This window comes from Nerophis ophidion, linkage group LG26, assembly GCF_033978795.1.
Source record: "Nerophis ophidion isolate RoL-2023_Sa linkage group LG26, RoL_Noph_v1.0, whole genome shotgun sequence".
NCBI classification, from domain to species: Eukaryota; Metazoa; Chordata; class Actinopteri; order Syngnathiformes; family Syngnathidae; genus Nerophis; species Nerophis ophidion.
Window position 1 is genome coordinate 35,900,082 of NC_084636.1, and position 24,690 is coordinate 35,924,771.

General features: G+C 40.2%; 3 protein-coding genes across 12 annotated transcripts in view; 1 reads left to right on the top strand and 2 right to left on the bottom strand.

Moving 5' to 3' along the window:
* The window catches only part of LOC133543474 (protein SPO16 homolog), a 40,624-nt gene extending 21,374 nt beyond the window's left edge, over nucleotides 1–19,250 (bottom strand). For 2 of the 6 annotated variants that reach the window (XM_061888055.1, XM_061888052.1), the window contains exons 1-4: nucleotides 18,905–19,250; nucleotides 16,010–16,103; nucleotides 13,274–13,445; nucleotides 12,010–12,088 (exon numbers count right to left, since the gene is read on the bottom strand). In XM_061888055.1, the coding sequence (XP_061744039.1) occupies nucleotides 12,010–12,088; nucleotides 13,274–13,445; nucleotides 16,010–16,103; nucleotides 18,905–19,018 (459 nt within the window). In that variant the 5' untranslated portion in view covers nucleotides 19,019–19,250. Of the gene's footprint in view, nucleotides 1–2,320; nucleotides 4,244–11,772; nucleotides 11,940–12,009; nucleotides 12,089–13,273; nucleotides 13,446–16,009; nucleotides 16,104–18,620; nucleotides 18,880–18,904 lie in introns of those variants that run through there. The other 4 variants (XM_061888056.1, XM_061888054.1, XM_061888057.1 and 1 more) reach the window with 4 other exon arrangements.
* LOC133543473 (glomulin-like) lies at nucleotides 433–12,396 on the top strand. 2 transcript variants are annotated; one of them, XM_061888051.1, is made up of 18 exons: nucleotides 433–662; nucleotides 786–905; nucleotides 1,268–1,378; nucleotides 1,442–1,550; nucleotides 1,618–1,849; nucleotides 3,434–3,524; nucleotides 3,588–3,754; nucleotides 3,854–3,907; nucleotides 3,990–4,020; nucleotides 4,085–4,174; nucleotides 6,391–6,432; nucleotides 6,509–6,582; nucleotides 6,645–6,729; nucleotides 8,897–9,006; nucleotides 9,114–9,177; nucleotides 9,239–9,379; nucleotides 11,544–11,632; nucleotides 11,708–12,396. In XM_061888051.1, the coding sequence occupies exons 1-18, from the start codon at nucleotides 621–623 to the stop codon at nucleotides 11,727–11,729; spliced, it is 1,674 nt and encodes a 557-aa protein (XP_061744035.1). In that variant the 5' UTR covers nucleotides 433–620; the 3' UTR covers nucleotides 11,730–12,396. The 2 variants fall into 2 exon arrangements, with proteins under 2 accessions (XP_061744035.1, XP_061744034.1); XM_061888050.1 differs by having other exon boundaries at nucleotides 435–662; nucleotides 9,239–9,374; nucleotides 11,708–12,393.
* A 2,776-nt stretch (nucleotides 19,251–22,026) lies between the features above and the next one.
* The window catches only part of btbd8 (BTB domain containing 8), a 25,578-nt gene continuing 22,914 nt past the window's right edge, over nucleotides 22,027–24,690 (bottom strand). For 3 of the 4 annotated variants that reach the window (XM_061888246.1, XM_061888244.1, XM_061888245.1), the window contains one exon: nucleotides 22,027–23,742. In XM_061888246.1, coding sequence (XP_061744230.1) covers nucleotides 23,252–23,742 — 491 coding nt within the window. In that variant the 3' untranslated portion in view covers nucleotides 22,027–23,251. The remainder of the gene's footprint in view (nucleotides 23,743–24,690) is intronic. The other variant, XM_061888247.1, reaches the window with a different exon arrangement.

Below are 24,690 nucleotides of genomic sequence, written 5' to 3' on the forward strand. Positions count from 1 at the left end.
AAGGGAAACCTCCTTTCTTTAGACCAAAGCAGGGGCCATAAGGCATGTTTAGAGGAGTTTGCTATGGAAGAAGTGGTCCAACATCATTGACAGTCCAGAAATCTTGTAGCAAGTATTTCTAGAAGAGTGGAAGTGATGGTAGCTGAAGTCTATATTTCAGTACTATTGTCCACAGCGTAGGTCCAATGTTTTCCAATAGCACGTCGCCCTCTAGAGTGCATGTATGGAGTGACACATTTGAGTTCAAAGCTCCATAACATCCATCCATTTTCTATTTGTCCCTTTCGGTGTTGCGTGGGGTGCTGGAGCCTATCTCATTTTTTTTTTTAAATAAGAAGCTGTCCATACTGCTGAGTGGGTTCTTGAAACCTTCCAGACACTTGCAACATATTCTGTGACCAAACAAGTAATCCTCTTAAACGTCAAGCACAAAGAGAGATAAGAGGTTTACGTCAGGTTTCCTCTCAGATTGAATCGGGGCTCGCTGCACCTTAGTCCCTGCGCTGGTTCTGACACTTCTGAATGTTACACCAGCTGCTACTTTTCCAGCGCCTGTTTGGGGCACCAAAAATAAGAGCAAACTGATAATAGGATTGGGAGAGAGGACAGAGGTGACACAGATGATGAATGAGGATGAGGTGAACAAGCTCATCCAGCGATGGGTAAGTCCAGCATGTTCTACATCTTGTCAGCCTAGTTCAGTATAAATGTGTAGGTCCAATAAATCTGAAAGGAGCTGACAGGATGCAGCTGACCTAACAGTCATGTGTCCATATCTGTCCTAGAGAGACAGTCCTGAGGACAATCTGAAACCAGAGGACTACCAGCAGTTCAAAGATTTGGCATGTCTCACTCAGGTAGACAGCGAGTACTTCCTGACACTCCTTCAAGATGAGAAAAACCAGGTAGACCGCAACAATTCTCACCCATCTACACACCAAATCCAGTGTATGTCCAGATATTTCTTCTATAGTGTCAAAAATGGTCATCCATACTATATAGCATCACAATAACGTCCAAATGAAAAAGCATGTGCAGGCTGTCAATGCATGTCTATGCAGCAGGGGGTGCTATAACCCCAAACATCAAGGACATTTCAGCCTGTCCATGCCAGATGAAAGTCCATCCATCCATCCATTTTCTACCGCTTATTCCCTTTGGGGTCGCTGGTGCCTATCTCCCCAATTCAGGAAAAGAGGAACAATGCAATTGTGGACCTAAGTCTATCTAATCTAATCCCGCTATTACCGTTTTCTCCTATGCTTAGAGTATGGTGAAATACATGGGCTGTGTTCTCTTGACCCCTCTCATGGAGAAAGTACTGGAAAAGGACAAGAGTTGTGACCAGATCCAAGCAGCCATCACACACGTGACCACAGTCAGTGCAAACACAGCAGCGTAACAAGACGTAGAAGCTTTTCCCGTGTCATCTGTTTTGTAGACGTGCAGACCTCATGAAGTCCTGGAGAACTTGATCGTAGTCGTCGAAGATGCTGATCCAGACGCTATTTCAGAGACATTGGTGGCAAGTGTCCCACATCTGCAGACAGGTAGTTGCTGTAAAAAGTATTTGGCTCCCTCTGCTGTAGAAAGGAATGAAGTCCAGTGATCCGACAGGGTTGCTGAGGCTGGAGGAAGGTCGAGCTTCCTCACTGGGCACGGTTCTGTCCGTTCTGCACAAGCAGCTGACTCGACTGCCGGTGCCGTACACCGAGCAGCAAGAGGCGGATGATGAGTTTGGTGTTTGCCGCTGTTGCACCGCCTTGACCTCTTTCACAAAGCCCTTCCTGGAGGAGGTGAGGAGCAATGGTGGGAATCACCAAGAGATGAAGCTGGAACTGCTCAACTTGTAAGTTTCACTACAACTATATTAGGTGTCTAAGTGACACTTTTCACTAAGGCGTTTGTTTTTAGGGGCTGTTCTTTTTTCACTTCTGCTACAATACCGATATTGATCCCACACGATATCAGTACGAATCATACATACTTTTGCTATTTTGTGGGGAATGTCTGTTAAGCTTTGATCAATTAAAATTAGTCAAACAAAGGTAGGTATGAATCGACTTATGCTGTCTTTAAGATGAAGTGTGAGCGTAAAAATTATGAATTTGATGCAGACAGGTTTGTTACTGGATACTTTACTTGATTGTAATGACAAAATGTCGTGTTTGAGACTGCAATATTGTGTAAAAGCATACTAATTATGTATATTTAGCTCATGTGGTATTTTTTGCTTGGCTGCTGTGTATCTGCTGCCTACTGTAGCCTATAGCCTACAGCAGGGGCGCTCACACTTTTTCTGCAGGCGAGCTACTTTTCAATTGACCAAGTCGAGGAGATCTACCTCATTCCTATTTATAATTTATATTTATTTATTTATGAAAGAGACATTTTTGTTAACAAGTTAATGGTGTTTAATGATAATACAAGCATGTTTAACACACATAGATTCCTTTCTTTCATGAAGACAAGAATATAAGTTGGTGTATTTGATTCTGATGACTTGCATTGATTGGAATTAGACAGTGGTGCTGATAACGTACGCATTTTCAAATGGAGGAAAAAAAAAGTCCTCCTTTCTGTCCAATACCACATGAAAGTGGTTGGATTTGGCATCTCATTTGTCCAACTTGCATACTCCTTTTTAAACATTTTGTTATGAGAGTAGCATATGTGTGTGGCCCTTTAATGTCTGGCAGCAGGTGAGTGACGTCAGTGAGTGTGCGGGTGGGCAAGCAAGTGAGAAAGCGGTCGCTGAGGGCGGGGGAGAAATACATTGGCATCAAACTCCGTAGCTTGCTAGCTTGTGCACGCTAGCTTTCTGAGACTCTTATTTTGTTAGCACAGGCAGGATGAAACAGGTCTTTTATGGTGAAGACAGGAACTGTGCAGTCGGTCTTTAGAGTTTTGACAGTAGGTACGGAGTCTCTAGAAATAAAATGTGTTTCTCTGCGTCCGCCCTGTTAGTGATTTTTTTCTTAAATATGAGCTTGCAGCAGCCAGCGTCATCTCACAAGATCCTCGGGTGCCGAGAATGTCAAACAACTGACCAAAGTGAAGTCTTGGTATGATTGATGATTGCTCATTTTTATGTCTATTTTTTAATGCCTGGCTTGAGATCGACTGACACACCCTCCGAGATCGACGTAATGGGCACCCCTGGCCTACAGGGTTACCTTTATGTAACTGACTTGACTTAAATACAAGAACAGACCAAAGTTGTGTGCTCAATGGAGGAAATGTGGATCCAGAAACGTTAAAAGCATTTTTGTTTTTTTGCTAATATCGGATCGGGACGTTTCTTTTATAAGCTTTTGTTTTTGTACAGGCTTTATATATAATGTAGCTCTAATACAATGAAATAAATGTTTGTATTTGAAACGTCAGCATCCTTTGGCAAGCTGCCATTGATGATATGTTGATTTTAATGCAGCTGCATTAGGAGCCTCAGGGAACCTTTGCTTGAAGCTGAACTGACTCCACAAAGAGACTCCCCCTTGTGGCTCTTTGCATCACACATCATGGTGAGATACACATCAAATAACACAAGGCAGGAGAAAGAGTGATCACACCATGTCCTCCTCCAGGTCACTCTAGAGGCCATCAATCAATCCATCACAGAGCTCCTCTTCTTCAGCACAAAACAGAGAAACATCCAGATGGACAAAAGTCAGTTAGCAGAGTCCAAAGGCTGTCTGGCGTATCTTCTGTTTGTCAGGCTCCTGGCCATGGAATGCATCCCGACAGTGCTCAGGTGACATTCCCAAATCCAAACATCGAGTCCATCAAATGATGCAACAGAAGCATTAGGCACTGGCTTTACAGTAGGGCTGATCCTTGCTTTTGTTCTCAGCCCAGAATTTATTCTTCAGTGCAACGTGGAATACATCCATCAGCTGCTTAGCAGGTATGCTGCTTCCTCCAAAGAGGAGTGACACAATTCTGCATTTGAAAGTATATGTATGGCCTGATGTTGTATGTGTTGGCAGCAAAAGGGAGTCACATTTGCTCAAAGGACTGGTAAGAAGGTGCAGAAGGAAGATTGGATTGAACCATTGGAAGGCTGTAACACTTTCTCCACTAGGCACTGTTTGAAAGATGCTTGGAGAGAGTGCACGACAACAGCTTGGCAGTCAACCTGCTGGAACTGAAGAGCTTCTACCACGTAAAGCAGGTAGGAAACAATTTCAGGTCAGAAAAGTCTCCTAACCCCCTCATTGAGCCGCCTCCTTCTTTTGGGACACTGTCACAAAAAAAGCACGAAAAGCAGTGTCACTTATCAATCAACCACAATTTATTTGTGTAGCCCGTAATCACAAGCACCTCAAAAGGCTTCACAAATCACAACAAACCCACATTCGGGCAAGGAAAAACTCCAAAAGTCCTAGCTGCAAAAAAGAAGAAACTTTGGGAAGGGGGCAGATGTGGTGACCCCAGTCCTGGGTGACATTCTTGTAATGGATGTGGAGTGAATATATATATATAACATAACAACACACCTGGTCTGCCAGAGAATAAGAAGCAAAGCGGAAGGGATGAGTGTTGCCTTTATAGCAACTTGGTTTATATATTTAGCTTGTAATCAATCTATAAATCTGGACAAAATACTTAATAAACTGAGAGACTGACTTGAAAGCATTAGGTCCCACATCGAAAAGCACTTACAAGCAGCTCTGTATTGTTTGTAATGTGTAAAAATAAAGACAAAAAGAAGCGACAGAAGAAAGTCAATTTGAAGTTCTGAGCATATTTGTTCTGCTTTTCATGTTTTTTTCCCCACTTTTTACTAATGCATCATAGAAAAAATGCAAATTAGACAATTACATATGTAGTCTGGCAACCAACTACCACCACAAATAGACTGCAGTTCTGTGGGAAACACTGAACCTCACCCGCCCAAAGAAAAACAAAAAAACATTTAATCTTTAAGACTTTTTCTCCTCGGGGACCAACTTTTCCAGTTCAGAGAGGCCTGGAGACCACTCAGATATTAGCACTGAATTAATAATCTTAGTCCTGATTTTAATCATAGTCAATAATCATGTCTATCCTACTTACAGCTTGTCAAATGATATGAAAGCATGTGTTAATCACAAATATTATCAAGCCGTAGGTCAGGCTTATAACAAAAATACATACTAATCAAATATTTAGCAAAATATTTGATTAACCTAATTAATAATAAGTAATAATATACATGCTTCCGAAATACACGTAACACATTTTAGGTGCAAATCAAAACACAGCTTTACCACTTTAGTCATAATTTTTGTGCTTAAGAAACTTCTCTATGACTATAGCTCCAGACTTCTTCAGTTTGTTTGATATCATCATTACTGCCACAAGTGGTAAAAAAGTGCATTACAACTGAGTGCCCCTGCAATGGCCTGGAAGTGCAAAACACACTTATATTTCTTAAAATAAATTACAATTCCAGATCACACACACACACAAAAAAGGACAAAAAGATTACGGTAAACACACAAAAAAGACAAAACATTGGACAGTTACAGAAAACAAAAAAACTAAAGAAAAAACACTGAACAAATAGAGAAAACACAAAAACAAAAGACAACACTATACAATTACAGAACACACAAAAATAAAAGACAAAACAATGTACAATTACAGAAAACACAAAAACAAAAGACAAAACATTGTACAATTACAGAAAACACAAAAACAAAAGACAAAACATTGTACAATTAGAGAAAACATAAAAACAAAAGACAAAACAATGTACAATTAGAGAACACACAAAACATAAGACAAACATTGTACAATTACAGAAATCACAAAAACAAAAGACAAAACATTGTACAATTACAGAAAACACAAAAACAAAAGACAAAACATTGTACAATTACAGAAAACACAAAAACAAAAGACAAAAAATTGTACAATTAGAGAAAACACAAAAACAAAAGACAAAACAATGTACAATTAGAGAACACACAAAACATAAGACAAACATTGTGCAATTACAGAAATCACAAAAACAAAAGACAAAACATTGTACAATTACAGAAAACACAAACAACTTACAATTCCATGAACTGGAAAGGTCTGAGATTGACATTCAGTTGAGGAAGTAAAGACAGATGAGATGTGGACAAAATGATTGGCTGACTGAGCTGTCAATCTAACTTGGGACATTCCCTCTCCGGTTTTGCCTTCAGTTTTTGTTTTCTGAAATTATAAAGTGTTAATCTTTTGTTGAAGTGTTTTTTTTTGTAATTTGCTTCGTCAAACGTTAAAGTGTTTTGCATTTCCAGGCCACCGTACTTTACAGCTGAGAAGCAGATATTTTTTGTCAGCCCTCTAGGGGGCGCTGGTGGCCCAACTCCTGTATCATTTGAACTTATGTGACGTGCACATCCCATTTTGCAGAGTCTGCTGCAAGTCCTGACTGATTGTCCCATGCAACACTTGGTGAGCATCTTCACCTGCCACACAATCAGCCATCATGAACAATACGTGTGTACATTACATGCTGGCACCTTCGCAGAGAGAAAGTGGAGAGAAGGTTCTACAGCTGCTTATCCACAAATTAGAAGCTGAAGCAAAGCACAAGTTATTTAGGTAATTATGACTTTGCAAAAGTTGCCACTGTGCAGGGGAGCTTCCCTATATTGTGATTGCAGATACCTGTTAGAGACCAGCAAGCATCCAGGAGTGCAATGCTACATTGTGAAGAACATACAACATCAAGTGGAATCCTCCATGAAGGTGAAATTATCCTTAAGAGAGCGTGTAAACATGTCAAGCACAATATATTGTTAAAATACAGGTAGAGTGGAGAAACAAGTTGGCTTTATATTCTTATTTGTGTTTCATGGTATGCATTAAACATTTACAATCTTCAAAGTATGGGAAAATACTGTCTAAACTTCACAAATTCAGTCGGCCATTTTGAGTACTATGCTCGGAATTATCTCCTGCAATTTCCGTAGATTCTACGTCACTGTACTAAAGCTTCTGCACTCTGACCATATTATTAGGTCAGTCATACTGGAAATATTGGAAAGAGATGTGGTGGTTACCATTCACAATCCTTATGGAAGACAAAAATACATATGCTTGGCTGTTGGGATGCATTCAAATTTGTAATTAAACAGCTAACAATTGAGTCAACAGATGGAGGGTCCTGTGTTGTACTCTCTAAAAACATCGAGACAGTGCCAACAATACTACATTTACATGTCGTGACCTGATCTTTAACCAAATATAAGTGATATTGTAATTTAGCGACACATTGATAGGAGTGAGCTAAAGCTAGCTCACCCTGCTACTGTTGCCACACTAAAAGTAGATTCTAGATTGTAATTCATGAATGGATTATGTGAGCGTCCCGTCGGTCGACATCCCAGCAAGACTGGAAATATTACAGTAAATGTTTATTATGGTTGGTTTGCATGTTTAGCACCTAGCAATACTGCTGAAGCTATAATGTCACAATAAAACTGCTTCCATTTAAAGTCCTACTGAAAGCCACTACTAGCCACCACACAGTCTGATAGTTTATATATCAATGATGAAATATTAACATTGCAACACAAGCCAATACGGCCGCTTTAGTTTACTAAATTGCAATTTTAAATTTCCCGCGGAGTTTCTTGTTGAAAAGGTCGCGGAAGGATGACGCGTGTGCGTGACGTCCCGGGTTGCAGGGAACATATTAGTGCAGCACCATTTGCGGCTAAAAGCAGTCTCATTTCATGGCGCAATTACAAAGTATTCTGGACATCTGTGTTGCTGAATCTTTTGCAATTTGTTCAATTAATAATGGAGAAGTCACAGTAAAAAGATGGAGGTGGGAAGCTTTAGCCTTTAGCCACACAAACACGGTGTTTCCTTATTTAAAATTCGCGGATGTGAAGCTTTACTATGGATCAGAGCGGTCAAGTGAACATGGATCCCGACTTGCGCCGTCCATGCAGCTGCTGTCGACTTCCTTTAGAAACTGGCGTCAAGACACCCGTGGACAAACCCCTCTGACTATCAGGTACTATTTAACTCACTAAAACACTAGCAACACAATAGAAAGATAAGGGATTTCCCAGAATTATCTTAGTAAATGTGTCTAAAAACATCTGAATCCGTCCCAATGCAATCGCCTTTTTTTTTCTTTCTAGTCCTTCGCTATCAATATAATCATCCACGAATCTTTCATACTCGCTCAAATTAATGGGGAAATTGTCATTTTCTGGGTCCGGATAGCTCTTGCTGCTGGAGGCTCCCATTAAAAGCAATGTGAGGATGTGAGCAGCCCTCACACTTGTGACGTCATCGTCTGCGACTTCCGGTAAAGGCAAGGTTTTTTTATTAGCGACCAAAAGTTGCGAACTTTATCGCGGATGTTCTCTACTAAATCCTTTCAGCAAAAATATGGCAATATCGCGAAATGATCAAGTATGACACATAGAATGGACCTGCTATCCCCGTTTAAATAAGAAAACCTGATTTCAGTAGACCTTTAACACTTGGCTTCTAAAACTCATTGCTCATCCACTTTGTTTTCGGGCTCAAAGATTTAAGCGTCTGGATCATACATTTTCCCAAAGTAATTGTTGTTGTCTCTCACAAAGTCTGCTTGATTAGCATTGTTGTTGATGGGGAAGGGATCTGTGATTCCTCCTCTAAGTCACGGATCCCGTGACTGGCTTGCCCATTTACTCTCAAATGGCTCGGGAATCTCTGTGAGATTGAAACTATTTTGATCATATCTTTTTATTTGCAAACTCTGGAAGTCTTCTGGTGTCATAAATGCGATATATACGATAACATCTTCAATATACAGGCAACATGTTTTTCCACTCTACTGCTACTTTAAATCAATTCCTCTGCGACAGTGTCGATCAAAAGTGATTATTATTACTGTTTTCTTACGCTCCAGCTGGGCAACGCCACAGGATGCTTCTTAGGGGCGGAGCTGCTCCCGCTGTTGGGCCTGGTTTTAACGTTAGCTAATGGTGCAGAGACTGATCTGCTTCACAACAAGGACAAGTAAGTCATTCTGAGTAAACCACAGTGCTGAAACTGTCTGTAAGCATGTAATATGCTACTGTACACAGGACGGTAAACATCATTAATGCAGTACGTTGTCTATGCAGGATAATGGCCAGTCTGAACCTCCTGTGCTACCTTCTGAGCAGAGACAAAGCCCTAAGCAGCAATGTAGGTTACAGGGACAACAACAGCTTCTAGCAAGTACAATGGTGCCCTCCTCCTTGTGTAGGCAGCCGTGTGGGAAGATGTGAGCAGGATGCGAGACGAGTACACACGGATGCTGCGCGTGTGCATCACTATGTCCAGATCTTATTACATGGCTGAGCTGAAGGCGCTGAGAGATGATCACAGGCTAAAAGCCAGAGGTAGAGTATGTACAGTATAAAGACTATTTGCTTGTTGAGTTACTTCATAATGAGTCCAATTTTACAATTGTGAGACTTAAACTTAAGTATGATATTTTTTTATTTTATTTCTAATTTACAAATATTTATTACTTTGTGTCTTTCTTCCCAAAACTTTTTGGACGTTTGATTTATAAAAGAGCATTTTTTGTGTTAGAATTTTGTGAACTGAATTATTTTTTAGACCAAATTATGCGGACAATTTTATTGAAAAACAATGTGTGTGTTAAACCTGTGTGTTGGTTTGTTGAAATGCAGTGTTTTAAAAATTCAGTGAGTAATTTACCAGCTTCCGGTAAATTAACACTGACGCAAACGATCCTGTCACAGAAGCAGCCAATGAGGTGTCAGGTTTGCAGTCAATATTGACTGATATTAAAAACCTCATGACAAACCATTTCAGCTGAGATAGGCGCCAGCGTCCCCCGCAACCCCAAAAGGGACAAGCGGTAGAAAAAGGATGGATGGATGTTGCATGTCATGCTGCATAAGCTGCCTTTTTGCTGCTTTGGGAAGACCCCTGTCATGTGACTGCAAACTTGACACCTCATTGGCTGATTCTCAGACTGGATCGATAGCTTCAGTCCTAATTTACTGGACTTGAGTTTTGAACCAACAAATATTTCTGCACACACATTCTTATTCAATGAAATTGTCAGCAAAATTTGAAGTAAAACAATTCAGTTCACAAAATTCAAACGCTAAAAGTCAGTTACGAAAATTCAGTGTCCAAATAAACTTTCCTAGTAACGACACAAATTAACTTCAATATCATCAATATTCACTGTACTTAACTAGTTAACATTGCATTGTATTGTTAAAATAGCATTATTCATGCAACACAAGGTATTTCCCTGTATTGTATTTGTCACACAGTATGTGTTTAGAGACTGATGTACGGTGGCTGACAAGGCAACATCCAAGCACAGAATTGATCTAAAACCAAAAAAGACACAAAAACCATAAAACAAATGGAGTGGGTGTAACAGGGGTTAGTACATGTGCCTCATAATACCAAGGTCCTGGGTTCGGGATCTTTCTGTGTGGAGTTTGCATGTTCTCTCCCTGACTGCGTGGGTTCCCTCCGGGTACTCTGGCTTCCTCCCACCCCCAAAGACATGCACCTGGGGATAGGCCCCTCCCACTTCCAAAGACATGCACCTGGGGACAGGCCCCTCCCACCTCCAAAGACATGCACCTGGGGATAGGTTGATTGGCAACACTAAATCCTCCCTAGTGTGTGGATATTGTCTGCCTATCTGTGTTGGCCCTGTGATGAGTTGGCAACTTGTCCAGGGTGTACCGCACCTTCCACCCGAATGCAAGTGAGATAGGCTCCGGCACCCCCTGCGACCCCGAAAGGGACAAGCGGTAGAAAATGGATGGATAACGCCGCACGATCACGGACACGATGCTGCAGCAAAAACAAGCAGATGAGAGAAATGTGGCCAGGCTACCAGGGGAGCCAGACTTGAGCTCACTTGATGTACTTATATGGCATTTATATTAAAACAAAGACATAAGGCAAGAGGCACATAGTGTCACATTTACGTGGTAACACAAAAGGATGAATAAAACACAAAAGTACCTTGAAAGAAGTGCAGAATACATCACCTGACATTAAAATGTAATAAATAATTAAATAAGGAAAAAACAAGAGTCCTGTCTAACTGGATTCGAGCGGCGGAGAGTAAAAGTATGTTTTTAGCCTTGATTTAAATTGTCTCAGCGACTGGGAGGACCTAATAAATAGTGGAAGGATGTTTTTGGGACAGCCATGAGGAGCTGAGGGTCCTGCTGGGACAATAAGGCTGCAGCAGCTCCATAAGATTTGAAAACAATAAGTAATATGGGGGCTATCTTTCTTTAAAGAAAATGCTACCTCTTCTTACACATCTTCAAAACTAGTCAGATACCTTTTTTCTTCTTTATTCCCTTTTTTTATTCAAACCTGCTTCATTTCCTCTTTTGGGCAGTTGCAGCATCTTTCTTTTGCCTTTTTTTTCTTGCAGCGTTAATGTTTTGAATTTGCTCATTTTCCCAGTGCATTTCTTTTACAGTTTTGGATCATTTCACTGTGTATTGTTCCCTATTGACACTTATTTTCTGCTTGCTATTGCTGCCCTCTAGAGGCCAGAGCATCTACTGGCACATGCCTTCAAATCTCCACAGTCAAACCGGGGAATTTATCCAAAAGGTCCCCAGAGGTACAGCATCAGGTAACATTGTTTTGAAAATATTGTGTTCATATGGACTATCCTATGGACTCATCTGACCTTTGCCCTCTACCTTAGGTGCTGCAAAGTGCTCTGGTGACGTTTGACCTAATGGAGAGCCTCATTGTCCGCACAGAGGAAAGTATCCCCAACAAACTGCTTTATTTGTGTGAGCAATAAAACAATTAGAAGTGTGAAAGGTTTAGATTAAGTTTCTGAGCATGTCCCACACAGAGCTTCTTTCAAGGATGTGCGTGCGAGCCAGAGCCATTTGGTGCTGGATACGCTCGACATGAGGCTTGCTTGTGGCCTGTGGATGAAGATGCATGATACTAACCTGCGCAGGTTTCCCTGTCCCTACTGGCCGCCATTCTGCTCACCTTTGCAATGGTCAGCATTCCTTTGAGAATCTCTGTGTTGTTTCGCACAGGCAAGACCCTGGGGTTGCTGCCGAAGAAGCTGGAAGACAAAAGAAATAAACAAGTAGAACCTTTATTTATGAACTGAAGTAGTGCTTGATCAGGGTTGTGTGAAAAGAAGAGTTTGCATATTTTAGCACATTTCTCCATAGGAAAGTTTATACACTTCAAACACAATGTATATTATATTATTTATTAAACACGTTCCAACAATTACTAGCTGAACGGTCCTCATTTGCAGAAGCTCTACCGACACATATAATTGGCTAAAATTACCATTTGGTTTGCACTTGTTATATTTCATACATAAAAATGCATACATCTGCAAAAATGCCAAGGGAAGGCATGTTACTTTTAGACCAAAGGTGACCAAACTTTTTGACAGGGGGGCCGCTTTCGGTTAAAAACATTGTATGTGTACATATTATGATCAACCATCCATCCATCCATTTGTTACCGCTTGGCCCTTTTGGGCTCATGGGGGTTGCTGGAGCCTATCTCAGCTGCATTGGGGCGGAAGGCGGGTACACCCTGGACAAGTCGCCACCTCATCACAGGGCCAACACAGATAGACAGACAACATTCACACACTAGGGACCATTTAGTGTTGCCAATCAACCTATCCCCAGGTGCAAGGGGCCTATCTCCAGGTGCATGTCTTTGGAGGTGGGAGGAAGCCGGAGTACCTGGAGGGAACACACGCAGTCACGGGGAGAACATGCAAACTCCACACAGAAAGATCCCGAGCCCGGGATTGAACCCAGGACTACCCAGGACCTTCGTTTTGTGGGGCATATTATGACAATATAATGGATATATAATTAATAATTATTAGAATTGAATAATGAGTGCATGTGAAAGTGTTACCTTTGTGAAGACTTCCTTAAAGTTTTGTAGTCAATCAGAAATATCAAGAAGCCAGAATGCAGCAAACATGGATAAGTCTAAAGAGGGTTTTTTGCAATGTATTTAAATGGGTGTAATTTTAAATCTTTTTATGGTGGTTGGATGTTTTTTTATAATATCCACAAAGTTCAGTGAGCAAGTTGTGTTTGTCTGAAATGTTTGTGCTTTTGTGTGTTTTTTATCCTACGCCATGACTAGGGAAGGTTGACGAACTGTCCTTAAAACATTTTGAGTACCACTCTTCTCTCCGTGTTGTCTTGAAAATATTACCAGATGGATGCATGCAGGTCAGTAAAGTAAGAAGGAGTTCTTTATTTACCTTTGCTGAATGAGAGACAGTGTTTCTGTTTCCCTCTTCCCATTGAAAGGAGCATACAGCAGCACAAAGCAATTCCGATGGACCTGCGCAAACTTCTTTATTTGCTCAATAAGTCCTGACTCTTCCAAATTTTCAGGCAAATGCTGAGGCTCCACCAGCATGAACGCAACACCTACACAATCAAAGAAAAGCCCCCGATTACATTCATTTTAAATTCAACTTAAAGGGTTGCTTATGTGAAACAAGAAAAAATATGTTATTTTTTTATGAATTCTAAATCATAAATAAACCCCAGCAAAAGTCAGTGTTTTATATACATGCTGTATGTATACATGTAATGCAATAACATTCATAATAACATGTAATATATACATGATGTAAGTATATATGTCAGGTAGTAACATTCATAACATGTAATATATACATGATGTAAGTATATATGTCAGGTAGTAACATTCATAATAACATGTAATATATACATGATGTAAGTACACTATGTATGTCATGTAGTAACATTCATAATAACATGTAATATATACATGATGTAAGTATATATGTAGTATCTAGTAACATTCATAATAACATGTAATATATACATGATGTAAGTATATATGTCATGTAGTAACATTCATAATAACATGTAATATATACATGATGTAAGTATATATGTCATGTAGTAACATTCATAATAACATGTAATATATACATGATGTAAGTACAGTATATATGTCAGGTAGTAACATTCATAATAACATGTAATATATACATGATGTAAGTATATATGTCATGTAGTAACATTCATAATAACATGTAAAATATATATGATGTAAGTATATATGTCATGTAGTAACATTCATAATAACATGTAATATATACATGATGTAAGTACAGTATATATGTCAGGTAGTAACATTCATAATAACATGTATTATATACATGATGTAAGTATATATGTCATGTAGTAACATTCATAACAACATGTAATATATACATGATGTAAGTATATATGTAGTATCTAGTAACATTCATAATAACATGTAATATATACATGATGTAAGTATATGTCATGTAGTAACATTCATAATAACATGTAATATATACATGATGTAAGTATATATGTCATGTAGTAACATTCATAACAACATGTAATATATACATGATGTAAGTATATATGTAGTATCTAGTAACATTCATAATAACATGTAATATATACATGATGTAAGTATATATGTCATGTAGTAACATTCATAATAACATGTAATATATACATGATGTAAGTATATATGTCATGTAGTAACATTCATAATAACATGTCATATATACATGATGTAAGTATATATGTCATGTAGTAACATTCATAATAACATGTCATATATACATGATGTAAGTATATATGTAGTATCTAGTAACATTCATAATAACATGTAATATATACATGATGTAAGTATATATGTCATGTAGTAACATTCATAACAACATGTAATATATACATGATGTAAGTATATATGTCATGTAGTAACATTCATAAGAACATGTCTTATTTATGTATTTTGCTCATTTTAAGCACAGGAGCATCACAACATTTGACAAGACAACTAATCATGGCAGACTTGATGAGAAACAACAAAGACTACTTTGGGACAAATGATGATGCAGAAACTTCTATTTTTACATCAGAAGATAAGGAGGATGATGTACACGTTTTAGAAGCTATGTGATAAACATATCTAGCAAGTAGCAGTATTGCTAGGTGCTAAAGAAGAAATACAAACTACCAACATAATAAAACAACCATGTACTGTACAATAACTGCTCTCACTGGGATAAAGACTGATGGGGTGTTTATATTTAGATGAAGGAGTAATCATAATCCTCACGAAAAAAAAAGAAAAGTGGCAGCAAATGAGTCTTTTTGTGTTGTTGTCACGAAGTTGAATTTCACACTGGAAAAAGTGTCCCTCCTATAAAGGTTAAAACATACATTTTTGCTTGTAATGCACAAAAATAAAAATCAGCCAATGGAACAAGTAAATTTTGTCTTGGTAAAATTTCTTAAAATAAGACATTATAATTAAGCTTTAGCAACTTAAAAGTGATCTCGAAATGAGCAATTAAAACGTATTTTATCTATACCACTATTGTGAAGTTGTGTGTATTATAACAAACTTGTGATGCTCAAAAGTCATATTTTTTCCCTCAAAAGAGCTATTGCCTAAAAACAAATTTGCGATTCGGGGAATTGTGACATGTATTAAATTTGATTAGATAGTTTGACTACACTAAATACTTGGTGAGACCGGGAGTTTTTCCAGTGCAAAGTTGACGAAGTGCTCAGTTTGTGGCCACAACTTTTCACGATCCAGGAGAGAGGCATGATTTATCATTTAGCACAAACTTTTAACAACCCTGAGGCCATGCAGCGACTCAGTATGACAATATAGCGGCATATCTTTGTGATCACCGCGCCATTAAAAGTAGTTCCAATAATACTTGGTGAATGTTTCCATGTAAATGGAGCATTGTTGGCAGGCTATGGATGTTGATTTTGAGGACTTTGCGGGCGACATAGAGGAGCCCCCGTGGACTCCATTGCTAGATGACTTGTGATAACGAATGCATGAAAAAAGAAAAACATAAGTTCTTGTCTTGCATAAGGATTGTGAATGACAGGCAGAATTAAAAAAAGAAGTGCAGTTTTCCTTTAAAAAGAAACAAGGGAGATTGAAGAAAATGTACCAGCGAGAGGAAAAATGAAGATTCCACGCTCGACGCCGTCTGACAGTCGGATTCTGTGCTGCTGAGCTCTGAGCATGCTGAGCGTGTCGTGGCTCTGCAGAAAGAAACAGATCTTCAAGTAAGATATCTTCAAGTCACAACAGTGGACTTGACTCTCTGCCTTTCACAAGTTGCTGTGACTTTGAGGCACTTAACTCCTAACTGTGGAACTCTCTACCTGCACTTGTCACTTTCAAAATCAAACAAAATTGTGGCTAGTTCACAACAATCGTGTCCCCATGTTTAGTTTTTACAAATTTTTACTAATTGTTTGTTATCTAGTCTGCATTTGTCTGTGTCATTATTATTATTGGCTTTTATCCAGTTTGCACTTTGTCTGTATTATGACTATTATCATTATTATCGACTCCTCTTTGCCTTATTCTTTTAATTTCCTATTTTTAATTATGTTAGATCTGTGTTGTTGTTGTTAAGGCCAGGTGTTGTAAATGAGCTTTGGCTACAAACACTATGATGCATACATTGATAACTGTTTCAGATATCCATGTTTCTGTATTGTATTTCAAATAAACCTTACTAAATGAGCAAAATATGTAAATAACACATGTAAATATATATGTTACTACATTATACATACAGACATATATATATATATACATATACATATATATATATATATATACACACACATATATATATATATACACATATATATATATACAGACACATATATATATATATATATATATATGTATGCTTACAGAATGTACAAACCCTGTTTCCATATGAGTTGGGAAATTGTGTTAGATGTAAATATAAACGGAATACAACAATTTTCAAATCCTTTTCAACCGATATTCAGTTGAATGCACTACTAAGATAAGATAATTGATGTCCAAACTCATAAACTTCATTTTTTTTGCAAATAATAATTAACTTAGAATTTCATGGCTGCAACACGTGCCAAAGTAGTTGGGAAAGGGCATGTTCACCACTGTGTTACATCACCTTTTCTTTTAACAACACTCAATAAACGTTTAGGAACTGAGGGAAAACTAATTTTTGAAACTTTGAAAGTGGAATTCTTTCCCATTCTTGCTTTATGTAGAGCTTCAGTCGTTCAAAATTATTTTACGCTTCATAATGCGCCACAAATTTTCAATGGGAGACAGGTTCTGGACTGCAGGCGGGCCAGGAAAGTACCCGCACTCTTGTACTACGAAGTCACGCTGTTGTAACACTTGTCTTGCTGAAATAGACGTTTCTTGTATGACAACATATGTTGCTCATAAACCTGTGTGGACCATTTAGCATCATGGTGCCTTCACAGATGTGTAAGTTACCCATGCCTTGGGCACTAATACACCCCCATACCATCACACATGCTGGCTTTTCAACTTTGCGCCTATAACAATCCGGATGGTTATTTTCCTCTTTGTTCCGGAGGACACCACGTCCACAGTTTCCAAATATAATTTGAAACGTGGACTTGTCAGACCACAGAACACTTTTCCACTTTGCATCAGTCCATCTTAGATGAGCTTGGGTCTAGCCAAGTCGGCGGTGTTTCTGGGTATTGTTGATAAATGGGTTTTTCTTTGCATAGTAGAGTTTTAACTTGCACTTACAGATGTAGCGACCAACTGTAGTTACTGACAGTGGTTTTATGAAGTGTTCCTGAGCCCATGTGGTGATATCCTTTACACACTGACGTCATTTTTTTTATGCAGTACCACCTGAGGGATCAAAGGTCCGTGATATCATCGCTTACGTGCAGTGATTTCTCCAGATTCTCTGAACCTTTTGATGATTTTACGGACTGTAGATGGTAAAATCCCTAAATTCCTTGCAATAGCTCGTTGAGAAATGTTGTTCTAAAACTGTTCGACAATTTGCTTACAAATTGGTGACCCTCACCCCATTCTTGTTTGTGAATGACTTAGCATTTCATGGAAGCTGCTTTTATACCCAATCATGGCACCCACCTGTTCCCAATTAGCCTGCACACCTGTGGGATGTTCCAAATAAGTGTTTGATGAACATTCCTCAACTTTATCAGTATTTATTGCCACCTTTCCCAACTTCTTTGTCCCGTGTTGCTGGGATCAAATTCTAAAGTTAATGATTATTTGCAAACCAAAAAATGTTTATCAGTTTGAACATCAAATATGTTGTCTTTGTAGCATATTCAACTGAATATGGCTTGAAAAGGATTTGCAAATCATTGTATTCCGTTTATATTTACATCCAACACAATTTCCCAACTCATATGGAAACGGGGTTTGTAAATAAAACATGGTTGTAGTTTTTATAGAGTGCTTTGAAAGTGGAATAGAGCGACTCCAATTGGCTCCATTGTTAGCTGACTTAAGCTAGCCTTTATTTAGGAGTTACAATGCACAAAAATATTTTTAACATAAAGATTGTGAATGATAGACAACATTCCCCTCTAAAAACGTAATTATGGTTATCAGTTGTTTAGTTTTAGGAGGAGCCGAGCAGACACACGTAGTGTCATTAACCGACTTTAAGATGAAGACCTGAGTTGATGTTTTGGCGGGCCAGCGGGTTAATGGCGGCCAGGCTGACGTCACAACAATGTGTGTACTACCTGCAGTGACGTGCTGATGATGATGGTGGTTGTCCACACGCTGTCTTCCATCACAACAATGTGTGTACTACCTGCAGTGACGTGCTGATGATGATGGTGGTTGTCCACACGCTGTCTTCCATCACAACAATGTGTGTACTACCTGCAGTGACGTGCTGATGATGATGGTGGTTGTCCACACGCTGTCTTCCATCACAACAATGTGTGTACTACCTGCAGTGACGTGCTGATGATGATGGTGGTTGTCCACACGCTGTCTTCCATCACAACAATGTGTGTACTACCTGCAGTGACGTGCTGATGATGATGGTGGTTGTCCACACGCTGTCTTCCATCGCCCACAACACTTGAAAGCTTCTTCTTTCACAGACAACTTCAGTCTTCTTCTGTGCCAACATCAACTACAGCTAAGTAGCTAACTACCTAACGACACGCACCCATATTTGGGCATGTCAACTCACAGCCAACATTAGGCGCCAAATGCGTCACTTTACTACTTGCTATACTTTTACTAATGTCACTTTACTACACTTTTATACTTGCTATACTTTTACATGAAAGTGTGTCCTGTAGAGCACTGGTCTCCAACCTTTTTGTAGCCGCGGACTCGTCAACGCTTGATAATTTGTCCCGGGGGTGGGGGGGGGGGGGGGTAGTGGGAGTGGGAGGGGGGGGGGGGGTTCTTCTTTTTTTTCTTCTTTTTTTTTTCTTTGTCACGAAAAAATTAGTTTTTGGGGGGTTGGTGCACTAATTGTAAGTGTATCTTGTGTTTTTTTTATGTTGATTTAACAAAAAATAAACAAATACAAATTTTAATTAAAAAAAAATTATAATAATAATAATAATATTACATTCTTCTGCGGCCGGGTGGTTGGGGACCACTGTTGAAGAGTTTAAAGATGACACTTATATGCGCGCTTGCCCACACCTCAGTAAGGAGAGCAGCTATTGGCTGTCATAAAAGACTCCTCAGTAAGGAGAGCAGCTATTGGCTGACATAAAAGACTCCTCAGTAAGGAGAGCAGCTATTGGCTGTCATAAAAGACTCCTCAGTAAGGAGAGCAGCTATTGGCTGTCATAAAAGACTCCTCAGTAAGGAGAGCAGCTATTGGCTGACATAAAAGACTCCTCAGTAAGGAGAGCAGCTATTGGCTGTCATAAAAGACTCCTCAGTAAGGAGAGCAGCTATTGGCTGTCATAAAAGACTCCTCAGTAAGGAGAGCAGCTATTGGCTGACATAAAAGACTCCTCAGTAAGGAGAGCAGCTATTGGCTGTCATAAAAGACTCCTCAGTAAGGAGAGCAGCTATTGGCTGTCATAAAAGACTCCTCAGTAAGGAGAGCAGCTATTGGCTGTCATAAAAGACTCCTCAGTAAGGAGAGCAGCTATTGGCTGTCATAAAAGACTCCTCAGTAAGGAGAGCAGCTATTGGCTGTCATAAAAGACTCCTCAGTAAGGAGAGCAGCTATTGGCTGTCATAAAAGACTCCTCAGTAAGGAGAGCAGCTATTGGCTGTCATAAAAGACTCCTCAGTAAGGAGAGCAGCTATTGGCTGTCATAAAAGACTCCTCAGTAAGGAGAGCAGCTATTGGCTGTCATAAAAGACTCCTCAGTAAGGAGAGCAGCTATTGGCTGACATAAAAGACTCCTCAGTAAGGAGAGCAGCTATTGGTTGTAATAAAAGACTCCTCAGTAAGGAGAGCAGCTATTGGCTGTCATAAAAGACTCCTCAGTAAGGAGAGCAGCTATTGGCTGTCATAAAAGACTCCTCAGTAAGGAGAGCAGCTATTGGCTGTCATAAAAGACTCCTCAGTAAGGAGAGCAGCTATTGGCTGTCATAAAAGACTCCTCAGTAAGGAGAGCAGCTATTGGCTGACATAAAAGACTCCTCAGTAAGGAGAGCAGCTATTGGCTGTCATAAAAGACTCCTCAGTAAGGAGAGCAGCTATTGGCTGACATAAAAGACTCCTCAGTAAGGAGAGCAGCTATTGGTTGTAATAAAAGACTCCTCAGTAAGGAGAGCAGCTATTGGCTGACGTAAAAGACTCCTCAGTAAGGAGAGCAGCTATTGGTTGTAATAAAGACTCCTGAGTAAGGAGAGCAGCTATTGGCTGACGTAAAAGACTCTTCAGTAAGGAGAGCAGCTATTGGCTGTTATAAAAATAGCGACAGGTCACTAGATGACGTCATTGCATCGTTTGCATCACTGGTTGCAGAGGACTATTTATGAGAAGAATAAAGTCCCTTTTAATTACCAAGAATTTCAACACCATTTTAAGGTCCCTGCGACTCCCAAACAATTTGCCATTGTATTTGATGCCATTCCAACACCTGTTATTATGTTGTACATTCCAACAGGTGTTATTATGTTGTACATTCCAACACCTGTTATTATGTTGTACATTCCAACACCTGTTATTATGTTGTACATTCCAACACCTGTTATTATGTTGTACATTCCAACAGGTGTTATTATGTTGTACATTCCAACACCTGTTATTATGTTGGACATTCCAACACCTGTTATTATGTTGTACATTCCAACACCTGTTATTATGTTGTACATTCCAACAGGTGTTATTATGTTGTACATTCCAACACCTGTTATTATGTTGTACATTCCAACAATTGTGAATCAGCCTTTTCTGACATGAACTTCATCAAGAAGAAAGACAGAACAGATCTGCGAGACTCGCTCAGAGTTGCAGTGTGAAGTTACACAACAGAGGACAACACTCTAGTTAACAATGCCGGGCTTCCCACTAACTGACAAAGAAACTGATAACAGATTTGGTGTCCAGTTCAAAGTGTGAGATGGTTTATTTAATAATTTGAGAGTTGACTTTTGTATTTGACATGAGTTATTATTTGTTCAAACATGGTGCAAAGTAATTCATGATTTGTTAAAAAATGTTAGTGGCTAGATAGTGACAATGGGATATTGGGATTTCACAAGACTGTCTTAGAAGTGATCATTTGAAAATGTTCAATTTGAAAAATGTGCACTTAGAGAAAATATAAAAATAGTGTTGCATATTGATATTTATCTGTTTCTATTTATATTTATTGTGAGAAATCATTAAGATGATCAGTGTTTCCACAAAGATAAATTTTATTAATAATAAAATATAGTTAAAGGCAAATTGAGCAAATTGGCTATTTCTGGCAATTTATTGAAGTGTGTATCAAACTGGTAGCCCTTCACATTCATCAGTACCCAAGAAGTAGGTCTTGCTTTCAAAAAGGTTGCTGACCCCTGCTTTAAACCATAGCTCCATTATTTGTCATAAATGCATGCAATAAAAATGGGTATCCGCAGAGTCTTAAAAAGTCCTAAATTCAACTATTTGAATTTAAGGCATTAAAATGTCTAAAATTCACCTAAAATCTCTCATAAGGTCTTGAGTACAATTTTGAAAGGTCTTGAAAATGTATTAACGTTACTTTTATTTAAAACATGCGTAAACTTCAGTATTGCTTTTAAATGTTTTCATTTTTGGGGAGGCCCTGTGAGGAGGTGGTGACTTGTCCAGGGTGTACGCCCCCTTCCGCCCGAATGCAGCTGAGATAAGCTCCAGCACCCCCTGAAACCACGTATGGGACAAGCGGTAGAAAATGGATGGATGGATGGATTTTTGGAGGCGCTTTAACGTAAGTCCCAAATAGGTTACCTGTGTTGCCCGCTTGGAATTAATGGCGGGCAAAGTGTTTTCACTTCCGGGAAATGTGAACCAGGTCTTCAACCACTGTCCAAAAACAAGTCTTCCACAGAAAAAAGCGGCACATGGCATAAGACCAAGTAAGTCCGCATCCTGACAATAAACCACTTCAACTCTGCTTCGACACAAACCTTTATTTTTATAACTGGACACAAAAGGCAAGGTTATATCCGATAATGGTTTTTCGTAAAGGCTGATCTACCTTCAAAGTCAAACTGTCATGAGAGAACCTTTCCCTCCACTTTTTTGGGGCATGAGTCCGACATGAAGGCACGTCTGCATGCATAACGGCCCCACTGATTGGCTAGAATAAATAAACCAGGAGTAGTATGGTTGGAATGGCTAAATATGTAGTCTCGTTTGGGCGGCAGGGTCCTCCTCGCAGTCAGTGGTGTGTTTCCAGTTCCACGATGGTCCACTCCCCAGGCAGGGTCCTCCTCGCAGTCAGTGGTGTGTTTCCAGTTCCACGATGGTCCACTCCCCAGGCAGGGTCCTCCTCGCAGTCTGGTGTGTTTCCAGTTCCACGATGGTCCACTCCCCAGGCAGGGTCCTCCTCGCAGTCAGTGGTGTGTTTCCAGTTCCACGATGGTCCACTCCCCAGGCAGGGTCCTCCTCGCAGTCAGTGGTGTGTTTCCAGTTCCACGATGGTCCACTCCCCAGGCAGGGTCCTCCTCGCAGTCTGGTGTGTTTCCAGTTCCACGATGGTCCACTCCCCAGGCAGGGTCCTCCTCGCAGTCAGTGGTGTGTTTCCAGTTCCACGATGGTCCACTCCCCAGGCAGGGTCCTCCTCGCAGTCAGTGGTGTGTTTCCAGTTCCACGATGGTCCACTCCCCAGGCAGGGTCCTCCTCGCAGTCAGTGGTGTGTTTCCAGTTCCACGATGGTCCACTCCCCAGGCAGGGTCCTCCTCGCAGTCAGTGGTGTGTTTCCAGTTCCACGATGGTCCACTCCCCCTGTGGCGAGGCGGCGTCCTCCGGGGAGAAGCTGGTGACCGTGATGCTGGTGGACGAGTCCTCCAGGGGCGAGATGAGCTCAGCCCAGCGCTTGAACGTCTCCCTCTCTGGGGACAGGAAGGCCCGGGTGTCCAGGCAGTCCCGCGACAAGGACAGCGTCTGCTTGATGAGGTACTGGGCCAGGTTCAGCTCTTCGGGCACCGGGTTTATGACGCCCAGATTGGACTGGTGGTCCGAGAGGAGTTGCTTGAGCAGGCTCCAGTCCTGCTCGGCAAAGCCGTGCTCATCGTCCCCTCTCGGCTCTCCTTCCTCCTCCGCCTGACGTCTAATGTTCCTGTCCGTGCGGCGCTCAAAGGCTTCCCCCGCGTCCGTCTCGTAAATGGGGGAGAGGGCTTTGGGCGGCGTCCGCTCATGTTTGCCGCTTAGATCCAATCTGTCACAAGCAATGTGGCCTAAAAACAATTGACAATACTGCAAAATGACAAAGGTCTATCATGGACAAACCACTGCCAGCCACAACACAGAAAGGACTTGCCACAAAGGCTCTGTTTTACATCCGAGGAACACACTTTGTCAACCTGCTTACACTCACAGTAGGAAGGGGAGTCATGTGGCCTCATGAACATGACACATGAAACGTGACAAATTGCCCTCGCCACTTCAGCCGCCAGATGCCAGTATATCCATCTTAAAGGGGAACTGCACCTTTTTATTTTGAATCCTTCACAATCCATTACTATTTTTGCATTCTAACTTGTAACGAAAGGCTCCTTCTAGGTGGCTAGCAATGCGGCTAATGGGAGAAAACAATTCTACCGCTACATGACTTTAAAGATGCATCCACCAATACTTCCTTTACATTCTGTAACCTGCATGATAACCAAACCGTAGCAACATTGTTATCGTGCGAGCCAACACAGAGGAACTCTTTCTCTTGCGTACTAACTTGGATATTAGCCGTAAAAGCTAACTATGGAAAGAAACAAGCTAGCTTCTACACTATGATAGGACAGCAATGGCTATTGAGAGAAAAACATGGACAATCATATTACAGTATCTGTAAAGTATTATTTCATCTTTTGTTTGTACACAGCTAGTATGTAGTGTAGTTGTAATAACACACATGATGTGTATCACGATCAGTATTAAAGTTTGACTCACTCTATTGTTGGACCAGCTGGTCGGGGACATTTTTTCCTGTTTATTTGGGTAAGCGCTTCGTTTATGTTGAAATGGTAAATGGGTTGTACTTGTAAAGGGCTTTTCTAACCATTTTTAAGGAGCCCAAAGTGCTTTGACAGTATTTCCACATTCACACACTGACGGTGGGAGCTGCCATGCAAGGCGCTCACCAGGACCCATCAGGAGCAAAGGTGAAGTGTCTTGCCCAAAGACACAAC